Raw genomic sequence first — 17,988 nt, forward strand, 5'->3', positions numbered from 1 at the left:
TAATAAGTTGGATGTAGTTGTTGTCAACTAGTGTTTTTATAAGATCTGCATAATGGAAGGCACCTGTCAGACAGGTACAGACAGGAAGAGTGGTAAGTGGTTGCAAGGTACGTGTCCAAACAGCTGTTGTTTACTGCGCCCGTTAATGTGATATAACTTGTGTTAAAGTTGTCGCTGTGATAGTTAATTTTCTGGAAGTCCGAAAACATCCGGGTTATCATAAGATAAAAAGAAACGTATCGTGATATTGACTGAAAGGCAAAAACAACGTATTATTATAACAATGCATGTAATGTTTTAATGTATTTTATTACTTGTTATTTACATTTTGATGTAAACTCTAAGGAGTATAAATCTTCTATTGTTTTACTAGACTACTGTTCCATAACCCGTTATTCTACTACGGAGTAATAATATTCCGATACAATAAACAGTACCTGGATTTGTCCTATTTTGTATTGGATGCATCCTAACTTTTAAGAAGCTAATTATGGTCTCTAAAGATTGCCAAACATAAAATAAAACGCTGTAAATATGCGTATTATTTTATGCCATCTTTAACGTCAAAGTGTTTTGTTACTGATAGTATTATACTGATTAGAGTGCTAAAATGCGGCTCCATAGCACTGGATTCGAATCAAATTTTAGGGACTTCTTTTACATGAGAACGCCAGGATTCTTCATTATAAATATGTATTTGTAACTGGTAAGTATAGTATTGCATTGGTACATAACAAGGAAACTAACAAACTTAGGTTGTAAAGATAGGTTGACATTGGGGTCTGTCCAGAGTGGGCATATTTGGCCCAAGGCGTTACAAGAAAGCCCTGTTTTTAACATATTGTTTTACACGTCAGCTTCAGTGTGGAACTTTTTATACCGAAATATCCAAAATACACAACAAATAAACTTACAGTTCAATTAAAAGAATACCTGTGTGGCATTTAATGTGCCACACATTAAATGCAGTGCAATATACAGCCTATATCGCCACCCACTTTTGAGTAACGCCCCAGCATTAGAGAATCACTGCAAATGGTACCAGGACTGTTTTGTTTAGTCGGATTCGGATGCCGAGGAACTGGACCTCGGTTAGTTGTTGGCTGCTGAGATATGATAAGGAGGGGTGTGGTCTCATGTGAGACATGACAAGTTGGAGAACCCACGCAACTGTGCCCGACTCTACCCGCCCACAGCGTTAAGCCTGGACGGTCACTGTTCGCTCTATTTCGAGAAACTTCCAGCCCACTCCACCACGTCACTTAAAGGAATCTTTAAAGCGTCCGTCGCCTGTATAAAATGTCTCAGTACTCGACACACAGGAGCAACATGAGCGCAGTGAAGACGCAGTCGCCAATACTGATGATGGCTAACAATGACAGCGAGCCCCTGCCCCTCGGCTGGGAAGTCAAAATTGACCCTCACACTGGATGGCCCTTCTTTGTGGATCACAACAACCGCACGACAACCTGGAATGACCCCAGACACGACACAAAAAAGGTAAAGACAAAATTGATTAAAAGAGCGGCGCAACAAAGTTGGTGTGTCGATGATAGAGGGTGACAGCTGAGAAACTCGGGGATTTTTCTTCCATTGCTGGTGCGTGTTTTGGTGTGTTACGCAGTGAGAGCAGCACAGACGCTGCGGTACATCACTGTTATAAATTAATCTTGTTGTCTATAGGCCTGCTTTGGCACCGTCGTATCCCTCTCACAGGCAGATCATAAGCCCATTATAACGGATGATCAAGCCTGTTATGTTCCCGTGTGTCATGATCTAAGACTATTATTACCCGATGACTCAGCCTGCAGTATGTACAGGCTACCCACGAACAGCTACCAGCATTTCAGCAACGCGTCTTTCGCTTTGGAAAAAAGCATTGCGACCTCCGTCTCACGTTAAACTTTTTCCCTTACATGGATTGAGGCTGGTGCACGGCTACAGCCCTGCGATCACATTCAGCTGTATTCAAGGAGGTCTGCGAAGAAACCCCGGCGTGGGCTAAAGTGAGCCTCACACAGGCTGCCAGTTGGTAATCTTTCGTCTCAGAGACAGACACCGTTGTCCAAAGTTAGTGTCCCGGCGAATTTGCTAGAAAGAACGCAGCTGTCAGGGGATAAAATTGGTGCAATGGTGTGCTGGCGCTGCGCAGTGGTCTGAAATGGCAGAGGGCAAAGGGTCGTTCAGAGCTATTTCATAACTTTATGTTTGAGGAGAAAAGCTTTTGTAGGTTTGTTTGAATTCACTTCTCACCATTCAAATCCGATTTGAACTTTATTTGACCTGTTGCTTGTCACTGCAATCAAACTTTAAATATACATAAAAATTAGGATAAACAAACAAGCTAGCAATACAATAACAATGATATTCAGATGGTATCTGGATTTTGCTATAATCACTAGAGATTTAAAAATGTGCAGCATTTAATTGCATATTGATATAAAGCATATCAATACTGTTTTAACATTTAAAGAAAACACATAAAATGACCTCACTTAGAAACGAAAGATGTTGTAAGTTATTAAATAGTTCTATTAGAACAAAATATCTCAGTAGTTCTCAATTACTTTTGTTATAACTGTTTTATGAATTACACTGAAATAAATGGCAGAAAAAGCATTGTTGATACAAATGAGCAGACAACATGTATGGTTGTCAGCTGGACTGTTTTTAAATCATGAACAGTTGCATATCATGTCACAACAGTTGAAGATTTGATTAAATATTTAAGGACAAAGATTATTAACAGTAGGGCTTGATTTTTGCTACCAAATAAATACATTTATTTCTTAAACTCAGAGTTAAATATAATTAAAACATATTTTCATAGAATATAATGACTTTAAACACACGGAGTTGAACACTTGGCCCACTGAAAAGGCCAAGTGTCCTGGGACTTTCGGTTGCCTAGACCACCACACAACTTGACATAACCAGTCCATAAGTCATTAGCTGATGTTATGCTTACCTAATTTTATGCTTGATCGGAGGGTGTGTTTGCTGAAGAATGTTGTGCAAGAAATACTAAAATCAAACTGAATAATAACATGATAATTACAGAACATATTATGAAACACAGACACACCAGCTGCTCAAATGCAGGACAGTCTCAAATGATCTGAAGCTATTTATCTAATCCTCAAAGAGGTGATACTTTTGGCATGGCTCTCAGAAAATGTCAGCCTGACCTTTAAACTAAACTAACTAATTAAACAAACTAACAGATTTGGGTTACAAAAATCTATTAAATGTATGTTGAGAATATAATCAACCTGCCTATTATTTTAGGTGAAAATAGAATCATCACACTTATTGTTCTAGTTTGGCGAAAGTGTTAAAGCCAAAACATATTTTGTTAATGTTTTTGTTTTTTATAAGGCACTGAAAAAGCATGACCGAATAGTCGCTCTGTATTTCAATCTAATTTTTGATGGGGTAACATTGTTGGTTATGACTTGGTAGTTTTGCTTGTAACTATGTTACAGATATTTCTTAATTAATTCTATTGCACTTAAAATGGTCTGTTGCCAAATTCTTCTGAATTGAATGAATGAAATAAAATAATAATTATTTAATATATGTTTTTACTGAATAATAATAAACATTATTTTTGCATTACAATCTTTTGTACATTGCATTAGCCCTAGTGACGTATGTAATCTGTTTTTTAGCCATTCATTTTCTCTATTGCTATAGTATTGCAGGTAATCTTGATATTTAAAGAAATACCGTAAATACACTTTAACATACTTATGACTAAGTTATTAGTGTTGTGCAAGAGAATCGGACTCTGCATTGTTGCATTCTAAGCCCATTCAAAATGAACACGTCTTCCACTGAGCACCAACTTGCAGTCACTCGTCACAGCCCTGTCTCTGTTTGTCTCAACTCTACTCCATAACCATCTTCTTATCGTCTGTTCACTTCCCTAAGTGGTTGTCCCATTTGGTGAAGAGCAGAATGTCAATATAGCCTCACTGTTCACTTATCCTAACTTACTTATGGGAACCTTTAAACCCCAATTTGTTCCCCCATTAGCAGTCATTTTACACCAACCATTCCAAAAAATATTTCTTTTTTTGCTTGCAAAGTTGATATTGCTGCTTAGTGGCAGTTGGCATCTTTTTTGGTGTTTTATTGTAATTGGCATCAGTTATTGTTATTTAGTTGCAGTTGGCATCAGTAATTTGCTAATGCAATTGCAATTGTACTTTTCAAAATGAAACATCCTGTCATAATTTTTCTTTAGACATGACATTCCAGTAGAAGTTGAATTAAAGCTGTGAAAGACTAAATATTATTATTGGATAGCAGAACTGTAACACCATGTTTGCCAACTGCGTTTTTATACTTGTAATAATTAATCCACTTTATGACTGCTATTATGTGTAACAAGTACATATAAATTCTGGAATACCAGGAACAAGAATACAGAACATTAAATAATCAATTTAACAAGGGGTCAAAAAGTTTTCTCAACATTGATTGTGTTTCAGGTGAGAGAAGTGTCTGCAAATGGCCCCAATGTACCACCAGAAATGAGCCCTCAAGAAACACAGAAGGGCTTTGTGAGGAAGATGCAACACCCTATACTTCGCCCAGGCTATGTCCCCATCCCAGTCTTCCATGAGGGGGCAGAGCTGAGGCAGCAGCAGCATCCATGCTATTCCTACATTTATCCCACCGCTGAACAAAATATCCGAAATGATGGCCCAATACCTTCCCCGACCACTGGGCTCCACTGTAGGCCAAGGTCACCTTTACATGGTCCTTCTGAGAGCTGCTCCACTGACCCTGTGAAAGTTGGTTCTCCAGTTTCACAAACAGCAGAGGTAGGGTTTGGCTTGTTTCTAAAATATTTTCATATATATATTAAACAAATAGCAAAAAAGTAACTGTTATTTTGTTATTTGCATTGTTCAGCTTCACCAATCCCCACGTCCAAGCAGCGCTGGTCTTCAGGCAGGTTATATACCTATCCCAGTGATCCATGAAGGTGGAGGTGGTACAACACAAATACAGCCTCAGTTAAATCCATCTGTCTACTCTCAGCGTGAGCCTTTCCCAGAGCACCAGCAGCCTTTTCATCGGATTCCGACAGAAGAATGGCCTAGGTACTCTGCACCAGTGCATCATCCAAGGGAAAGGGACTCACCAATCATCTTTCCCCCGCATCGCGATGCTGCTTCTATTCATCTCCCTCCTCATATAAGAAGCCAGTCACCTATAATTGCACAGGTGCTTGGAGAAAGACCTCAGGTAATTCAAATAGCATAGTTTGGACTTTTATTAATGATGATAATAATAATGCAGATTACTAAGATTGTGACACAAACTAATGGATTATATTGAACTCTTTAGTCTCATCAGCATATAATAACAAGAGAGCCAATCCAGAAGATGGAACAAGAACAACAGAAACCTGAGAACACACAGCTTCCCCAGCCGCTGCCAATGGAACCTGAGGTCCAAAAGCCCCAGCCTCCACCTCAATCACCTCAACCAGTCCAACAACCTCAGCTGTTTCAGCAGATGCCACCCCAGACATCTCCACAGCCTCAGCAGCCTGAACAGCTGGCACAGCAGCAGCATCATCAGCAGCAGCTGCTGCAGCACTAATATTTACATCAACAACAGCAGCAAGAGCAGCAGCAGCAACGGGAGCAGCAGCAGCAACAACAACAAGAGCAGCAGTTTCCACAACCCCAAAAACCAGAGCTACAACGACAACACACAGCAGATATCACAATTCAAATACCTCCAAAATCAGAAGCCCAATATGCCACAGCTGTTTCTCCAGAGGTTGCACCGCCTAATGTAGAAGCTGAGCAGGCTGCTCAGTGTGCAAGTCACCCAGGTTTGATTAAAGTAAAGAGTATAGTTGACCGAGTCGCTAAACTGGAGCAGGAGGTGAAATGTTTTGATGGAAAGAAGAATGATAAGAAGTACTTGCTACTTGAAGAACTGCTGACCAAGGAGCTCTTAGCACTGGACTCAGTTGACCCAGAGGGTCGAGTAGATGTAAGGCAAGCAAGGCGGGATGGAGTTCGTTGGGTTCAAACCATACTGGAAGACCTGGAGCAAGTACAGGAGCAGCCAGCCAAAGCTCCATGTGACTCTGCGATGCAGGTAGACAACCTGACACCAAAGGGAGAACCCGTAATGATCACCACGGAGAATGTTGAGATGGCAAAGGAGATCTCATAATAACTTTATACCTTACAATGAAGATGAGAGGAAGATAGACTTCTGTATAACTGATGGTGAACAAGTGTGGACTGGCTTACTCTCCATCTCCTCTATCTGCAGCATTTTAGAACATGCATGCATAACAGTGTTGCCATTTCCTGCCATTCAGCACAGTATTGATGGTAGTTGAGTGCAATTACAATTTTAAGCCATTGTTGTTGCCTTCTTTGTGGTGCCAGTGTTGTCTCAAAGAGACACTTGCCATGATCAGTACACTGACATCACACCCAAGTTAGATCAAAGTATGAATAAGTGGCCTTTAAGAATTAAAGAACATTTAAAGTATAAAGTATTTTCTTAAGAAATGATAGAATATGTGGTAACCACTTAGTACAGGAGTGAAAACACTTCGAAGCATAACTCAACTTAAACACTGCTTCATCCAAGAACACAGTAAACCTTGGTTACATGCTGTTTTCTGTGAGTTACTGATTTTTGCCATTTTTGCACTTTGCCATCACTGAAATTGCTAAAACTTCAGCAGCACTTCAGTTCAATATATAAATTACACAGGTTGCAAATTGATGTGTTTGTGTGTTTGTATGTGCTTTAGTTTACTTGTAATTCCAAAATGTTATATCAATATTTATATATCATTATATAGTATTTTGGTATATTTACAAATATACAATGACAAACAGTGGTGAGGTGGTGTGTCTTATTTCAGGTGTGAGACAATCAGCACGTTGTGCTTGTAAGGAAACACAGCTGAACACTGTCAGTTTGTCTAAGTATTGTTTAAGTACCAAAGCCACAATCTGTAATAACAAGGCATTAAGCCTGAAAATACTGTCTGTGATAACACAGAGGGAAAGAATACTTAAGCAATCCATCATTTATACTTCAATTAAACTAAATCTATTTCCAATTATATGAATATTTGTGTAGAGGTTTGTCATTAAAAAGAGACACTTTCACTACAAAACACAACATTACAAATTATGGATTGTGGCTTAGAGTTTATCCTTTAATGCCTTGCAGGCTGTTGTGTTGTTAAAAATCAATCTTGTTGGTATGATTGATAATAATTGATAATAAAAATGTATTTGACATGGATTCTGCCTACTGATTATACAGCTCATTATACAGCTGCTGGTGTAATGATGACAGCAAATGATTCCATTTGCCATTTTAAGCATCATTTGGGTCAAAAGGTTAGTCTATATCTAAAATCTAATAAACTTGATTTTTTTTTACAAGGAAGACGTATCTATTGAAAAGATCTGAGAGCAATATACAGTATATCTACACAGGTTTACAATAAATGGTGCACAGGTAAAGGATGGCATACATGGATGTGTGCTTATAATTTACTACAATTTACAATTAAAGAGATTAGTTTCTAAAAAATCAATTTCCAAAATATTTTCTACCATGTTCAAAAATAAAAATGGAAATAAGACAGTGACAGTTCACCTTAGGATTGAATGTGAATGACTGTCCTGACATTTGGCTCTCTCATTGACCCTTAACAGAATGTAATGGTTAAACTAGTGATCAACATGCCTACTGTGGTACCAGTAGGGTTTAGTGACTAAATACACAATAACACAGATATTTGCTTTTTTATTAGGCTTTACCCGTCCAGCAATAGTGTCACATTTTAAATCATGAAGCACTAATACAAATATTTATTCTCACTCACACTCTTGCCCATCAACAGAGCTTAGGTTGCATTTTCATGTTTTATTTAGAGAACTTGCTTCTCCTTATTTATTAGCAGCACTGCATAGCTTGTGTTGCATCACTGCCATCTAACGGTTTTTTTTCAACTGGCAAATATTCCATCATATATTTATAAACGAAAGAATAAAACAAACACCTTTTGGCTTCCCAGCTGATACTGATCATTAGTATATATAGTCAATAACGGATATATAACCGTCATTTGACCAATTAAAGTGAATATGTATTTTAATCTAGTAATCTGGTTATTTATTTACTTAGTTTCTGGAAATTTCGACTCACTATATCGTGACTCAGAGAATCTATTATACAGTTATTACCTCTGTTGTCTCTGCTCTGATGTACCTGTGATGACAGCTCGGTCACCGATCACGTGATATTGTTTGGAGCAGGAAACTGTCTGATGACGGTGACGACACAAACGGGGGCTGTTGTGCGGGGCACTTTCTATTTCATTCATGACCGTCTGTCTTCTCTGCGGGCGACATGCATGTGGAGAATGAGGATATGTCTTTTCAGTAACTGGGGCAATTAAATGCTAATCATGCCTAGGTTTGGAATAAACGAACCAGACACCCTTCTCGCTGCCTGTGCTGTTAGCTCTCTGTATAGCTAGCTCGGCTTCCGTGGAACGCTCACATCAGCCCGTGGAGACAGAGGAAGAGCTAACCGTGGCTACCGCTGCTTACCATCCAGAGGTGGAGGTTTATACCTGCCCGCACCTGGTCGATAAAAAAGTGACTTGTTTATACCATTGTCACAAAAAGAGGGAATAAATGGAGCTGTTCCAGGCCAAAGACGATTACATTCTCCAGAGCGGGGACCGAGCTCTGTGGTGCAGCAGGAAAGATGGGACCATGACCGTCAGAGCTGGTAGGTTCTTTACACAAGAGTACAGCCCTGTCATTCTGTCCATATGAGTGTCACTCGGTTCATTAGAGAGAATAAAACTAATGAATTCAGCGTATTCTTTGTCGGGATGTCTTATATTAATGTGTTGATGGCGTCGTCTCCTACTATATGTGTAATATTCCCTTTACAAGTCTCATCTGTTCACCATTATATCCGCTGACAGATCTTCGTTGAAGTGAAACTCAGGCTTTTGGTACGGAGAAGCTGACATAGCATTATGATTCATTCTTAAGTCTTGAAATCGTCTTCACAGCTTTCAACCCAGCAGTGCCAACACCCCACATACACATTCAAAGTTCTGACTAAGCCCCTTATGAGGTATTGAAGACCTTTTGAGTCTCCTGGTCTTCAGAAGAGGCTGTACTCAGGCTTTAGCAGAGGGTTAGCCTCACTATCATTGAATCAGTCGATGTACTGTATAATCTTAGGATTGTGCATTAATATTGTATTATAAATGTTGTAAATACAAAAAAAAGTCTGTATTTACCAAACATTCTCATTCTGCTATCACAGAAAGCATGTTACCTTTTTTAAATCAATCAATTCAACCTCAACATGGCATTAAAAATATATGAAACCACTTTACACACCACAAGCGACACCTTTGACTGCCTATGTCCACAGTAGTCACTGTCAATTGACATTTAAGACAATGTCTTTATTTTATGGAACAATTGACCAGTCAAGAATAACTCTAGAGTTATTCAACCATATAAATAAGCATTAATTACTGCTCTAGTGTGGGGTAATGATGGTTATTATTATTATTATTATTATTATTGCTATAGCCTTATTATTATTGCTGTAGCCTTTATTTAACCAGATAAAATATTGTGTGAAAGAAATCAAACACTGTGTATTCTGTCAGTGACCAAAATGATAGTTTCAGTGAAATATAAGTATAGGAAATTAGAACACCATCAGCTATCATGTATATTTGAGGGATTGTATTTATATTGTCAGGGAAGGGGGGATGGAACTGTGGACGAAAGCCATCAAATAAGTAAATGAGAAATGAAAGCATTGTCACCTTCTCACTCATCACTGTTCTAGTGTTTACTGTAAATAGGTATAGTAACATAATATCTGTGTGGTATTACAGCATTTTCTAAAAGAAAAAAAAAGTTTAGTTTGTGTTGTTTGTTACTATAAGATTAGGTCATCATTATATTATAAAATAATAAAGTAAATGTGAAAATCAACATTTTATCTAGGTTAATCTTTACATTTGTTTTACAATAACAGGTTTTGAAATTATATTGACCAATTAGCATACCAAGTCTGACTATTGGATGACAGGCTGACTACTTTATAGGAGCACATTCTGTGCTTTTAAAGTTGGTAAACATTATTAGATGATGTCAAAACAAAGGTTCTCTGGAAACAGCGACAAAATGTAGATCATGCTTGTTTGACAAATATATCTTTGCAATTTACTGACAGAAATGCAAATTACCACACATGACCCAGCAAAAGGCTGTGCGTGTTATGTTCTGTGCTTATCGATGCTGTATTGCTGTGCAGCCACCCCGAACAGGGTTTTAGTTGCACCACTGTTTCATTATTTAATTGGAAAAAGGGTTTCCACTGCTCACTTGGTTTGCGCTTGTCCCTAAAGGACACAGGAATGAACTTCAATGATTGTATTCATTCCGAATCTGGATGACATGTCACACTTTTCCTATACCACCTTACTAATGTGGCCTTTCCCTATTGAGGCCTTTCAGCTGTCTTGTTTATGACTGTCGCTGTTGAGTGGAACAGGAAGAAACATTGTCCAAGGCTACGTCTACACAGTTGCTGTTCCCCACCCTCAGCCACACCCATCAATGTTTTCCATGTTTAATCCATGGCCAAGGCGTGACACACTTTTTCCTACTGGTTTGAACGGTCATAACTGACTTGAAGTTTTACTTAATGAGGTCATAGAAGGTGCCATGATGAAATGTTTGTTTTAATTTTCATGTTTAGAGGGACTGCTACAAACAACAACAGAATCATTTGAATCTGAACCTGCTGTCAATGTGTGTTTATCTGTTATTCACTACAACCTTTTAAATTATAAAATATACTGTGTTATATTTAGGTAAAAAAATGATGTTCTACCTGCTGGTTGTATTTCAGCGACCGATCTTCTGTTAGCTTGGAATCCAGTGTGTTTGGGTTTGGTGGAAGGCGTCATTGGAAAGATACAGCTTCACACAGGTAAATGCAGAATGATAACAGCCATTTCATGCCAGCATATTCCATTTGTGTGCAATACATAAACAGTGTGCGTGTTTAGTAGTCTGTTTATGAAAAGAGTGAGCTGAAGTTCTACTTCATGGAACCAAATGAGGGTTTTTTAAATAATTAATCTTCTGTAGAAATACATCTGAACACATTATTTAAATAGATGGATTAACTAATTAGAGATTTTATCATTTATTTGATGTCTGGTGTGGACTCTATTTCAAGAAAAGCTGTTAGCAATGACTGCTGTGCAGCTGCTTTCTTCACACCTTCAGAATGTGAGGAATTCTGCAGCAATGATTCACCTCCTCCTTCTCCTCTCTTATCTCGGCAGATCTTCCTCTCGGGCTCATATTAATCCGACAGAAAGCTCTGGTGGGGCATTTACCAGGCAACCACAAAGTCTACAAGATCACCAAGATAGCTGTCATTCCACTGTCTGATGAGGAGCCCCAGGAGCTCGAGTTAGAGGTGCGCATGCAGAGCCCTGTAAATGACAAATGGAAATAGCACTGTTTTTTAAGTAATGCACACAGTTACAGCCATTATGCCAACAGTGATTTTATGACTTAACAAGCAGGGATACACGATGAGCTCTAGCTTTTTATTTAAATTATTTATACACTGATTGTCACAGCGAGTTGGCTGTTATCTAAGATGTCAGTGTTACAGGGGAGCTTCATGGATGGGACAGAATACTTCCAAGTGAGTAAATACAGAGATGAAAACTGGCTGTTCAGCAATAGTTACACTCTTGTTATTTATGGTCCCCACCTGTTTGTTTCTGCATAGATCCCCCATAGGCTGGTGTAACCCTAACTCTGTGGCTGTTTCTATCAAAAGAACAATGGCATAGATGGGTGTATTGTACAATGTATGCTTTGTAGAAGCAGAACCTAAAGTTTGGCTCTGTACTGGTTTCATTGTTGTAGTACTAGATCACAGATATGTCACCTTTTATCTGACGTTCAAACATTGTTTTGAGGGTAAAACTTTAGAGTTCAAGGACTGAAACTCTGAACGTGTCTGTCGGATTCTTTACTCTAGTTCAACTTGAGCGCTCCAAATTGCCCATCTCTAAAACAAGATGCTAAGCTTTCATAATTAGTGGTTAAATACGACCCCAAAGTTTTATAAAGGCTCTTTGTTCTTTGCCGACAATCAATGCCTCTGTGCCTGCTCAAGGGGACTAAACAAAAATCTTTAAATCAAAAATGTTTTGCATATTTTATTATTTTCAAAGCTGTAATTTCAGATATTTGTTTGAACATGATTCTTGGAGAATGGGTGACATCAACTATCAATTAACAGTTTAAAAAAAAGTTATTTATTTAAGCCTATATAAGCATACAAAACCCAGGTACCATGCTATTTAAATGGCCATGTCAACAAAACATGTGTATTGGTGTAAATGTGACAGAAAGTTATCTGTTTCAGCTGTGCAAGAAGCATCACTTTGGAATTGACAAACCAGAGAAACTGGCCCAGTCTCCCGATGAGTCGAAGTTTTTGATGAAAACCTTTAGTCAGATCAAATCCAATGTGGCTGTGCCCATCAAGAAAAAGGTATTTGTATTTGTTTTGTGCGTATAATAAAGTGCCATATGTTATTTGAAAACCCTCAGAGGTTCCTCCCTACTTTGTATCTTTAATTCACCACAGTTTTACTGATATCCAAAGTCTATTATTTTCCTACTTTCCAGGTGAAAGAAAACAAAGAGAAGGAGCGGTTAGAGAGGCGTCTGCTGGACGAGCTGTACAAAATATTCATGGACTCTGACTCCTTCTACTACAGTCTTACCTATGACCTGACAAACAGTGTTCAGAGACAAGGAGACTCGGAAAAGACAAACCTACCTCTGTGGAAACAGGTTTGTGAATAAACTTGAGCTAAATTTTGAGTTTGTCTAATATGTTTAACATCCATGTGAGGATGGTTTCACAAATACATAATTTTAGGATTTTTTCCCCTTCTCTGTAAAAGGTGGACGACCGATTCTTTTGGAATAAACATATGATCCAGGACCTTATTGACCTTCAGGTGACCACATTTTTCATTTTTGTGTTCAACATATTCATATCAAAAATTCTCATGGTTCTCATTCCTATCATGTTTTTTTAAAGCTTTGTATTTTTCATCTTTTTTTAACCCTTGGGCTGCTCCAGGTCCCAGAGGTTGACCACTGGGTGATACCAATAATCCATGGATTTGTGCAAGTTGAGGAGCTGGTAGTGAACTACAATGACACATCGGATGAGGAGAGGAGCAGCCCTGAGACCCCACCACAGGAGATCACCTGTGTGGATGACATCCACCCACGCTTCACCGTGGCTCTGATCTCTAGACGTAGCCGCCATCGACCAGGTAAAATATTCTATGAAGAAGGTCACACTTGAGTGGATTTTTATCATCTACTTCTTAATAGATTAAGAAAAAAAACATAACAAAATATGAATAAACCTATTTTTGTGTGTCCTAAGGGATGCGGTACAAACGTAGGGGGGTGGATACAGACGGCCATGTGGCTAACTATGTGGAGACGGAGCAGCTGATCCATGTGCACAGTCACACTCTGTCCTTCGTGCAGACTCGTGGCTCTGTGCCTGTCTTCTGGAGTCAGGCAGGGTATCGCTACAATCCCCGGCCACGATTAGAGAAGGGTTAGTGCAGCTGCTTGATCTTACATAAGGACCAACAGGCAATGTTGTCACAGTCTGTGTTTAAGGATATTTGGCTCAGCACCTTTCTGTTTTCATAACTTAACCAGAGTGGGACATTAACTTTTGTCTTCTTGACTGCAGCACACTAAGCAAACAAAGTCGTGACTATGAACTATGTTCTAACTGTCATAACAAAACCTTCTCAGTTCTTCTGGTCTAATTTACAGTTAATTTTTTTTATTACATATTAAATAATTTAACTGTATTTATTTTGCTCAGTATTTGGGCAACTTACCAATGTCTAAATATTTTATAGGTATTTATATGTAAATGTAAAATACCTACTGCATACAAACAACACATGTTCAGTTCTATAAAATGTTCATTGTTTTGGATATTTTTGCTGTTAATTGTTGTGAATTAAAAGTTTGTCAGGCCTTATCTGGATGGACACAGACGAGATGTGTCGATGAATACAATTATTTCTTAATGATTTGTTTTAATATTGCAGGTGAAAAGGAGACAATGACTTACTTTGCTGCTCATTTTGAAGAACAGCTTAAACTCTACAAGAAACAGGTCAGTCATTCCCCATAGGTAAAGCTTGTGTAGACATTCATAATGTGTAATTAAATATCTGAAAACATTTCAATTTTGACAATTTGTTTTTCACTGGTGTAGTGATTGAGTGAGTGCATTAAGGTACCTTATTATTGAGGTAGTTGGTCAGAAATCATGTTGTGTCTTTACTCCAAAGTGAAGTTGTTCCTGCAGTGTTGTCCACAGACTGACAGCAAACTGTGTTGTTCTCTTCAGGTCATCATTAACTTGGTGGATCAAGGTGGGCGTGAGAAACTCATCGGTGATGCATATCTGAAGCAGGTTCTTCTCTACAACAACCAAAACCTCACATATGTGTCGTTTGACTTCCATGAACACTGGTGAGACAAAAGAGGAATTCTCAGAAGTGCATCTACTTCATGAAATTACTCAAAAATTGTTACCTCGTAACTTCTTCCTCTTTATGTTCTTGTGTATAATGTTTCTTTTTTCTTTTATTTTCAGTCGTGGCATGAGGTTTGAGAATGTGCAGATCCTGACAGATGCAATATCTGACATCATCACTGACATGAAGTGGGCCTGGTGAGGGTCATGTCGCTCTTCTCATCTTCAAAAGAAAAATCACTGTCATATAAACATTACTTCATATTTCCATTGAACTGATCAATCTCACGGATATTTCTCACCAATATCTCGTATCCTCTGTCAGGGTGGACCAAGCAGGAGTCATCTGCAAGCAAGAAGGAATCTTTAGAATTAACTGCATGGACTGTCTTGACAGGACTAATGTGGTTCAGGCTGCTCTCGCTCGGTTAGTGATGGAACAACAGGTAAGTGACTGGACACACAATTTTCAACTGTTTTTTTACTAATATTTTACCTGCAGATGAAATATGTGTCATTATTGTCTGACTTAATCTTCAGTCCTCTGAAAAGATATAGAGCCTCAAAACTAATTTAGTGATGGGCTCATTATATATATTATATTTTATTTATTTTTAATTATTGATTAGACAATGAAAATCCACCTGTCTAAACAACCAAATATTTTACATTCCCCTTCTACAGCAGCAACAAAGACCTATTTATGTTTGCAGAACCTCTGTTTTTTTTTTGTTGTAAATAAAAAGAAGCATCACTGTATATAAAATTAAAGACAGCTGAGAAGAGTATATCATATCTTTTTTTTTTTGCAGCTGAAGAAACTAGGTGTGATGCCCCCAGAGCAGCCCCTGCCTCTAAAATGTTACAGGATTTATCAGATCATGTGGGCCAACAATGGAGACACCATCAGCAGACAATACGCAGGAACAGCAGCCCTTAAAGTAACAATCTTTCTCAAATGTTTTCTAAGACTCCAGTGACAATCTGTCTTTAATTTGACCCAGTACAAATGTTTTTCAAATAGTCTGAATGTAGACACTGTTTGTGTCATCATTTGTCATTTTTGCTAGGGAGATTTCACGAGGACAGGGGAGCGGAAACTGGCTGGTGTAATGAAGGATGGTGTGAACTCGGCCAATCGCTACTATCTGAACCGTTTCAGGGATGCGTACAGACAAGCGGTCATCGGTATGAAGAACCAGGTTAACAGCAGTGTATCTGCAATTAGGCTACAGAGTGACCTCTTCTGAATCACTCACATTTCCTTGCAGACCTGATGATGGGCCTGCCGGTGACTGAGGATCTCTACTCCATCTTTAGTAAAGAGAAGGAGCACGAGGAAAAGGAAAAAGAAAGCCAAAGAGGAGCTCAGGAGCAGGTCAGCCTCCTGCTCCAGACATACATGCAGCTCCTGCTGCCGGATGACGAGAAGTTTCACGGCGGTTGGGCCCTGATTAATTGTGACATGAGGTTAGTGCTTTGCTAACTCCTGACTTCAGTTAGCATTTTTCTAATGTCATAAGCCAAATAGTTAACATTCCTTTCCAAAGTTTTATTCTGACTTAATCACATTTAGACCAAGAGTGACTGAAGTCTTTCATCTACAAAAGTTTTGAGTGATTTTTCACATTTTTGTTTTATTTCACCCTCCATCAGCCTCATTGATGCAACCAACAAAGATGTGGATGTGCTGCTGCTGCTCTCTGACAAAGCTTACTACATTGCTTAGTAAGTCCATTGAAACTCTAAAAATATGTTACAAAGATGCATCATGCAGACACACCCATATTTACGCTTATCTTGTTGCAGCTATGACGAAGAAGCAGATAAAGTGAACCAGTACCAGCGCCTCAATTTAGAAGGATTAGAAAAAGTTGAAATTGGTAAGAAGCCAAAAGAAGAAGTGAAGCCTTGAATGTGCACTGACTCACCTAACACTTCCCCAAAGTGTGCTTAACAGTTTCTCAGTAACCTTTAGCACCAAGCCTGTTAGTAATGATTCACAGCGAAAGCCCGATGGTGCAGTTTAAAGCTATACATTCATTTTCTTCTTGTGCAGGTCCAGAGCCCACTCTGTTTGGGAAGCCAAAGTTCTGCTGTATGCGTTTGCACTACAGGAACGAAGAGACCAGTGGTTACTTTCACACACTGAGGGCAGCGACTCGAATGCCTGAGGATGATGGCAAAGGTTTGTCATTTATATTTATAAAGCCTTGGAAATCATGCCTATTAGCACTTCATGTACTTGAGCAAAACACTGTGACATATTTCAGACACGCTGCAGTGCATTGCTGAGATGCTTCGCATAACCAAACAGGCCTTGGGGCCTGACCTGCTTGTGGTTGAAAAAAGGCTTGAGAGGTAAATACTGGCGCTGGTCATCATTTAAATTTGTATGATTAATCTGTCAATAGTCAATAATTCATTCATCAAATAAGGTATTGTGATCATAAATCAATCCTCAAGTTATAACCAGCTGCGCAGGCTTTGATTATTACCGTTGACATTTGTGTTCCAGGAGGCAGAGTCGACCTCACGAGGATATAATGGGGATTCAGAACAAACCTACTGATCAGGGTCAGGGTAGCTCTGGTTTAGCACAAGGCAAAAGTTTCCTCCTCAACAAATTCTCCTCTCTCAATCAGAAGGTCAAACAGACCAAGACAAATGTGAACATCGGTCCTTTCAAGCCACTCGGAAAGCTGGGAACCTTCTCAAAGCCTGACGTAAAAGTCAATTTCCTGAAACCAACTATGCATGTCAACTTGTGGAAGTCAGACAGCAGTCTGGAGACATCAGATAACCCTGGCACTGGATCCTTGAAAGACCTGCGTGACGAGCACTCTGAGCTGTCAGACGATTCTGACTCGTATAATTCTGACCCAGAGCACCCATGTTCTGGGTCTTTAGAGAATGTGGACTATGTGCTGCCCAGCTGTGGGATTGTAGCATCAAACCCTCGACTGGGCAGCCGCTCCCAGTCCATTGGTAGTGTGGAGCTAAATATCCCTTCTGTGATCCGAGTCACCGGCTGTGACGACGTGCAGGAGAGCTTCTCTCCAGTTGTTGATGACAACTCTCCAGGTGCTGCCTCTGTGGCTGAAGAAGCCATTCTGATTGACTTTGGTACTCCCATCGATGCCTACTGCCACCAGTTCATTCAGGATGCACAGACCAAACCCGTTGAAGTGTTTGGAGAGAATCCTCCAGCCTCCGTACCTCCAGTCAATCCTGCGGGGCCTGTGCAGAACAAGACATCAGAAGACTCAGACAAGCAGCTCAACTGTGAGCTGCAGGATCAGC

General features: G+C 39.2%; 3 protein-coding genes across 5 annotated transcripts in view; 2 read left to right on the forward strand and 1 right to left on the reverse strand.

Annotated features, from left to right (window-relative positions):
- Positions 1 to 1,020: 1,020 nt before the first annotated feature.
- On the forward strand, positions 1,021 to 7,305 carry bag3 (BCL2 associated athanogene 3). Of its 2 annotated transcripts, XM_025061199.1 has the most exons (6): positions 1,021 to 1,500; positions 4,497 to 4,832; positions 4,924 to 4,962; positions 5,053 to 5,259; positions 5,362 to 5,611; positions 5,663 to 7,305. In XM_025061199.1, exons 1-6 carry the CDS (start codon positions 1,300 to 1,302, stop codon positions 6,205 to 6,207), a joined length of 1,578 nt encoding a protein of 525 aa, XP_024916967.1. In that variant the 5' UTR covers positions 1,021 to 1,299; the 3' UTR covers positions 6,208 to 7,305. The 2 variants fall into 2 exon arrangements, with proteins under 2 accessions (XP_024916967.1, XP_024916966.1); XM_025061198.1 differs by having other exon boundaries at positions 1,034 to 1,500; positions 4,924 to 5,259.
- A 253-nt stretch (positions 7,306 to 7,558) lies between these two features.
- inpp5f (inositol polyphosphate-5-phosphatase F) overlaps positions 7,559 to 17,988 on the forward strand; it is a 12,817-nt gene continuing 2,387 nt past the window's right edge. The window contains 20 exon segments of the mRNA XM_008322113.3: positions 7,559 to 8,808; positions 10,972 to 11,052; positions 11,414 to 11,550; positions 12,517 to 12,645; positions 12,783 to 12,950; positions 13,064 to 13,120; positions 13,246 to 13,444; positions 13,561 to 13,740; positions 14,252 to 14,319; positions 14,557 to 14,681; positions 14,806 to 14,883; positions 15,011 to 15,131; positions 15,498 to 15,626; positions 15,756 to 15,873; positions 15,957 to 16,155; positions 16,342 to 16,413; positions 16,495 to 16,568; positions 16,745 to 16,873; positions 16,959 to 17,046; positions 17,204 to 17,987. Of these exon segments, the coding sequence (XP_008320335.2) occupies positions 8,712 to 8,808; positions 10,972 to 11,052; positions 11,414 to 11,550; positions 12,517 to 12,645; positions 12,783 to 12,950; positions 13,064 to 13,120; positions 13,246 to 13,444; positions 13,561 to 13,740; positions 14,252 to 14,319; positions 14,557 to 14,681; positions 14,806 to 14,883; positions 15,011 to 15,131; positions 15,498 to 15,626; positions 15,756 to 15,873; positions 15,957 to 16,155; positions 16,342 to 16,413; positions 16,495 to 16,568; positions 16,745 to 16,873; positions 16,959 to 17,046; positions 17,204 to 17,987 (3,033 nt within the window). The 5' untranslated portion in view covers positions 7,559 to 8,711.
- The window catches only part of mcmbp (minichromosome maintenance complex binding protein), an 18,219-nt gene continuing 11,469 nt past the window's right edge, over positions 11,239 to 17,988 (reverse strand). For both annotated transcript variants that reach the window (XR_003051395.1, XR_003051394.1), the window contains exons 17-20: positions 14,988 to 15,031; positions 14,745 to 14,908; positions 14,447 to 14,678; positions 11,239 to 11,566 (exon numbers count right to left, since the gene is read on the reverse strand). The gene's annotated coding sequence lies outside the window, so the exon portion shown is untranslated. The remainder of the gene's footprint in view (positions 11,567 to 14,446; positions 14,679 to 14,744; positions 14,909 to 14,987; positions 15,032 to 17,988) is intronic.

This window comes from Cynoglossus semilaevis, chromosome 12 (genome assembly GCF_000523025.1).
Source record: "Cynoglossus semilaevis isolate Cse_v1.0 chromosome 12, Cse_v1.0, whole genome shotgun sequence".
Taxonomy (NCBI): domain Eukaryota; kingdom Metazoa; phylum Chordata; class Actinopteri; order Pleuronectiformes; family Cynoglossidae; genus Cynoglossus; species Cynoglossus semilaevis.

Bases quoted from the DNA above. Each gene is read 5' to 3' on its own strand.
- bag3 (XM_025061198.1), top strand. From the start codon at position 1,300: ATGTCTCAGTACTCGACACACAGGAGCAACATGAGCGCAGTGAAGACG. The intron at 1,501-4,496 runs GTAAAGACAAAA...ATTGTGTTTCAG, and splicing joins CCAGACACGACACAAAAAAG to GTGAGAGAAGTGTCTGCAAA. The intron at 5,260-5,361 runs GTAATTCAAATA...TGAACTCTTTAG, and splicing joins TGCTTGGAGAAAGACCTCAG to TCTCATCAGCATATAATAAC.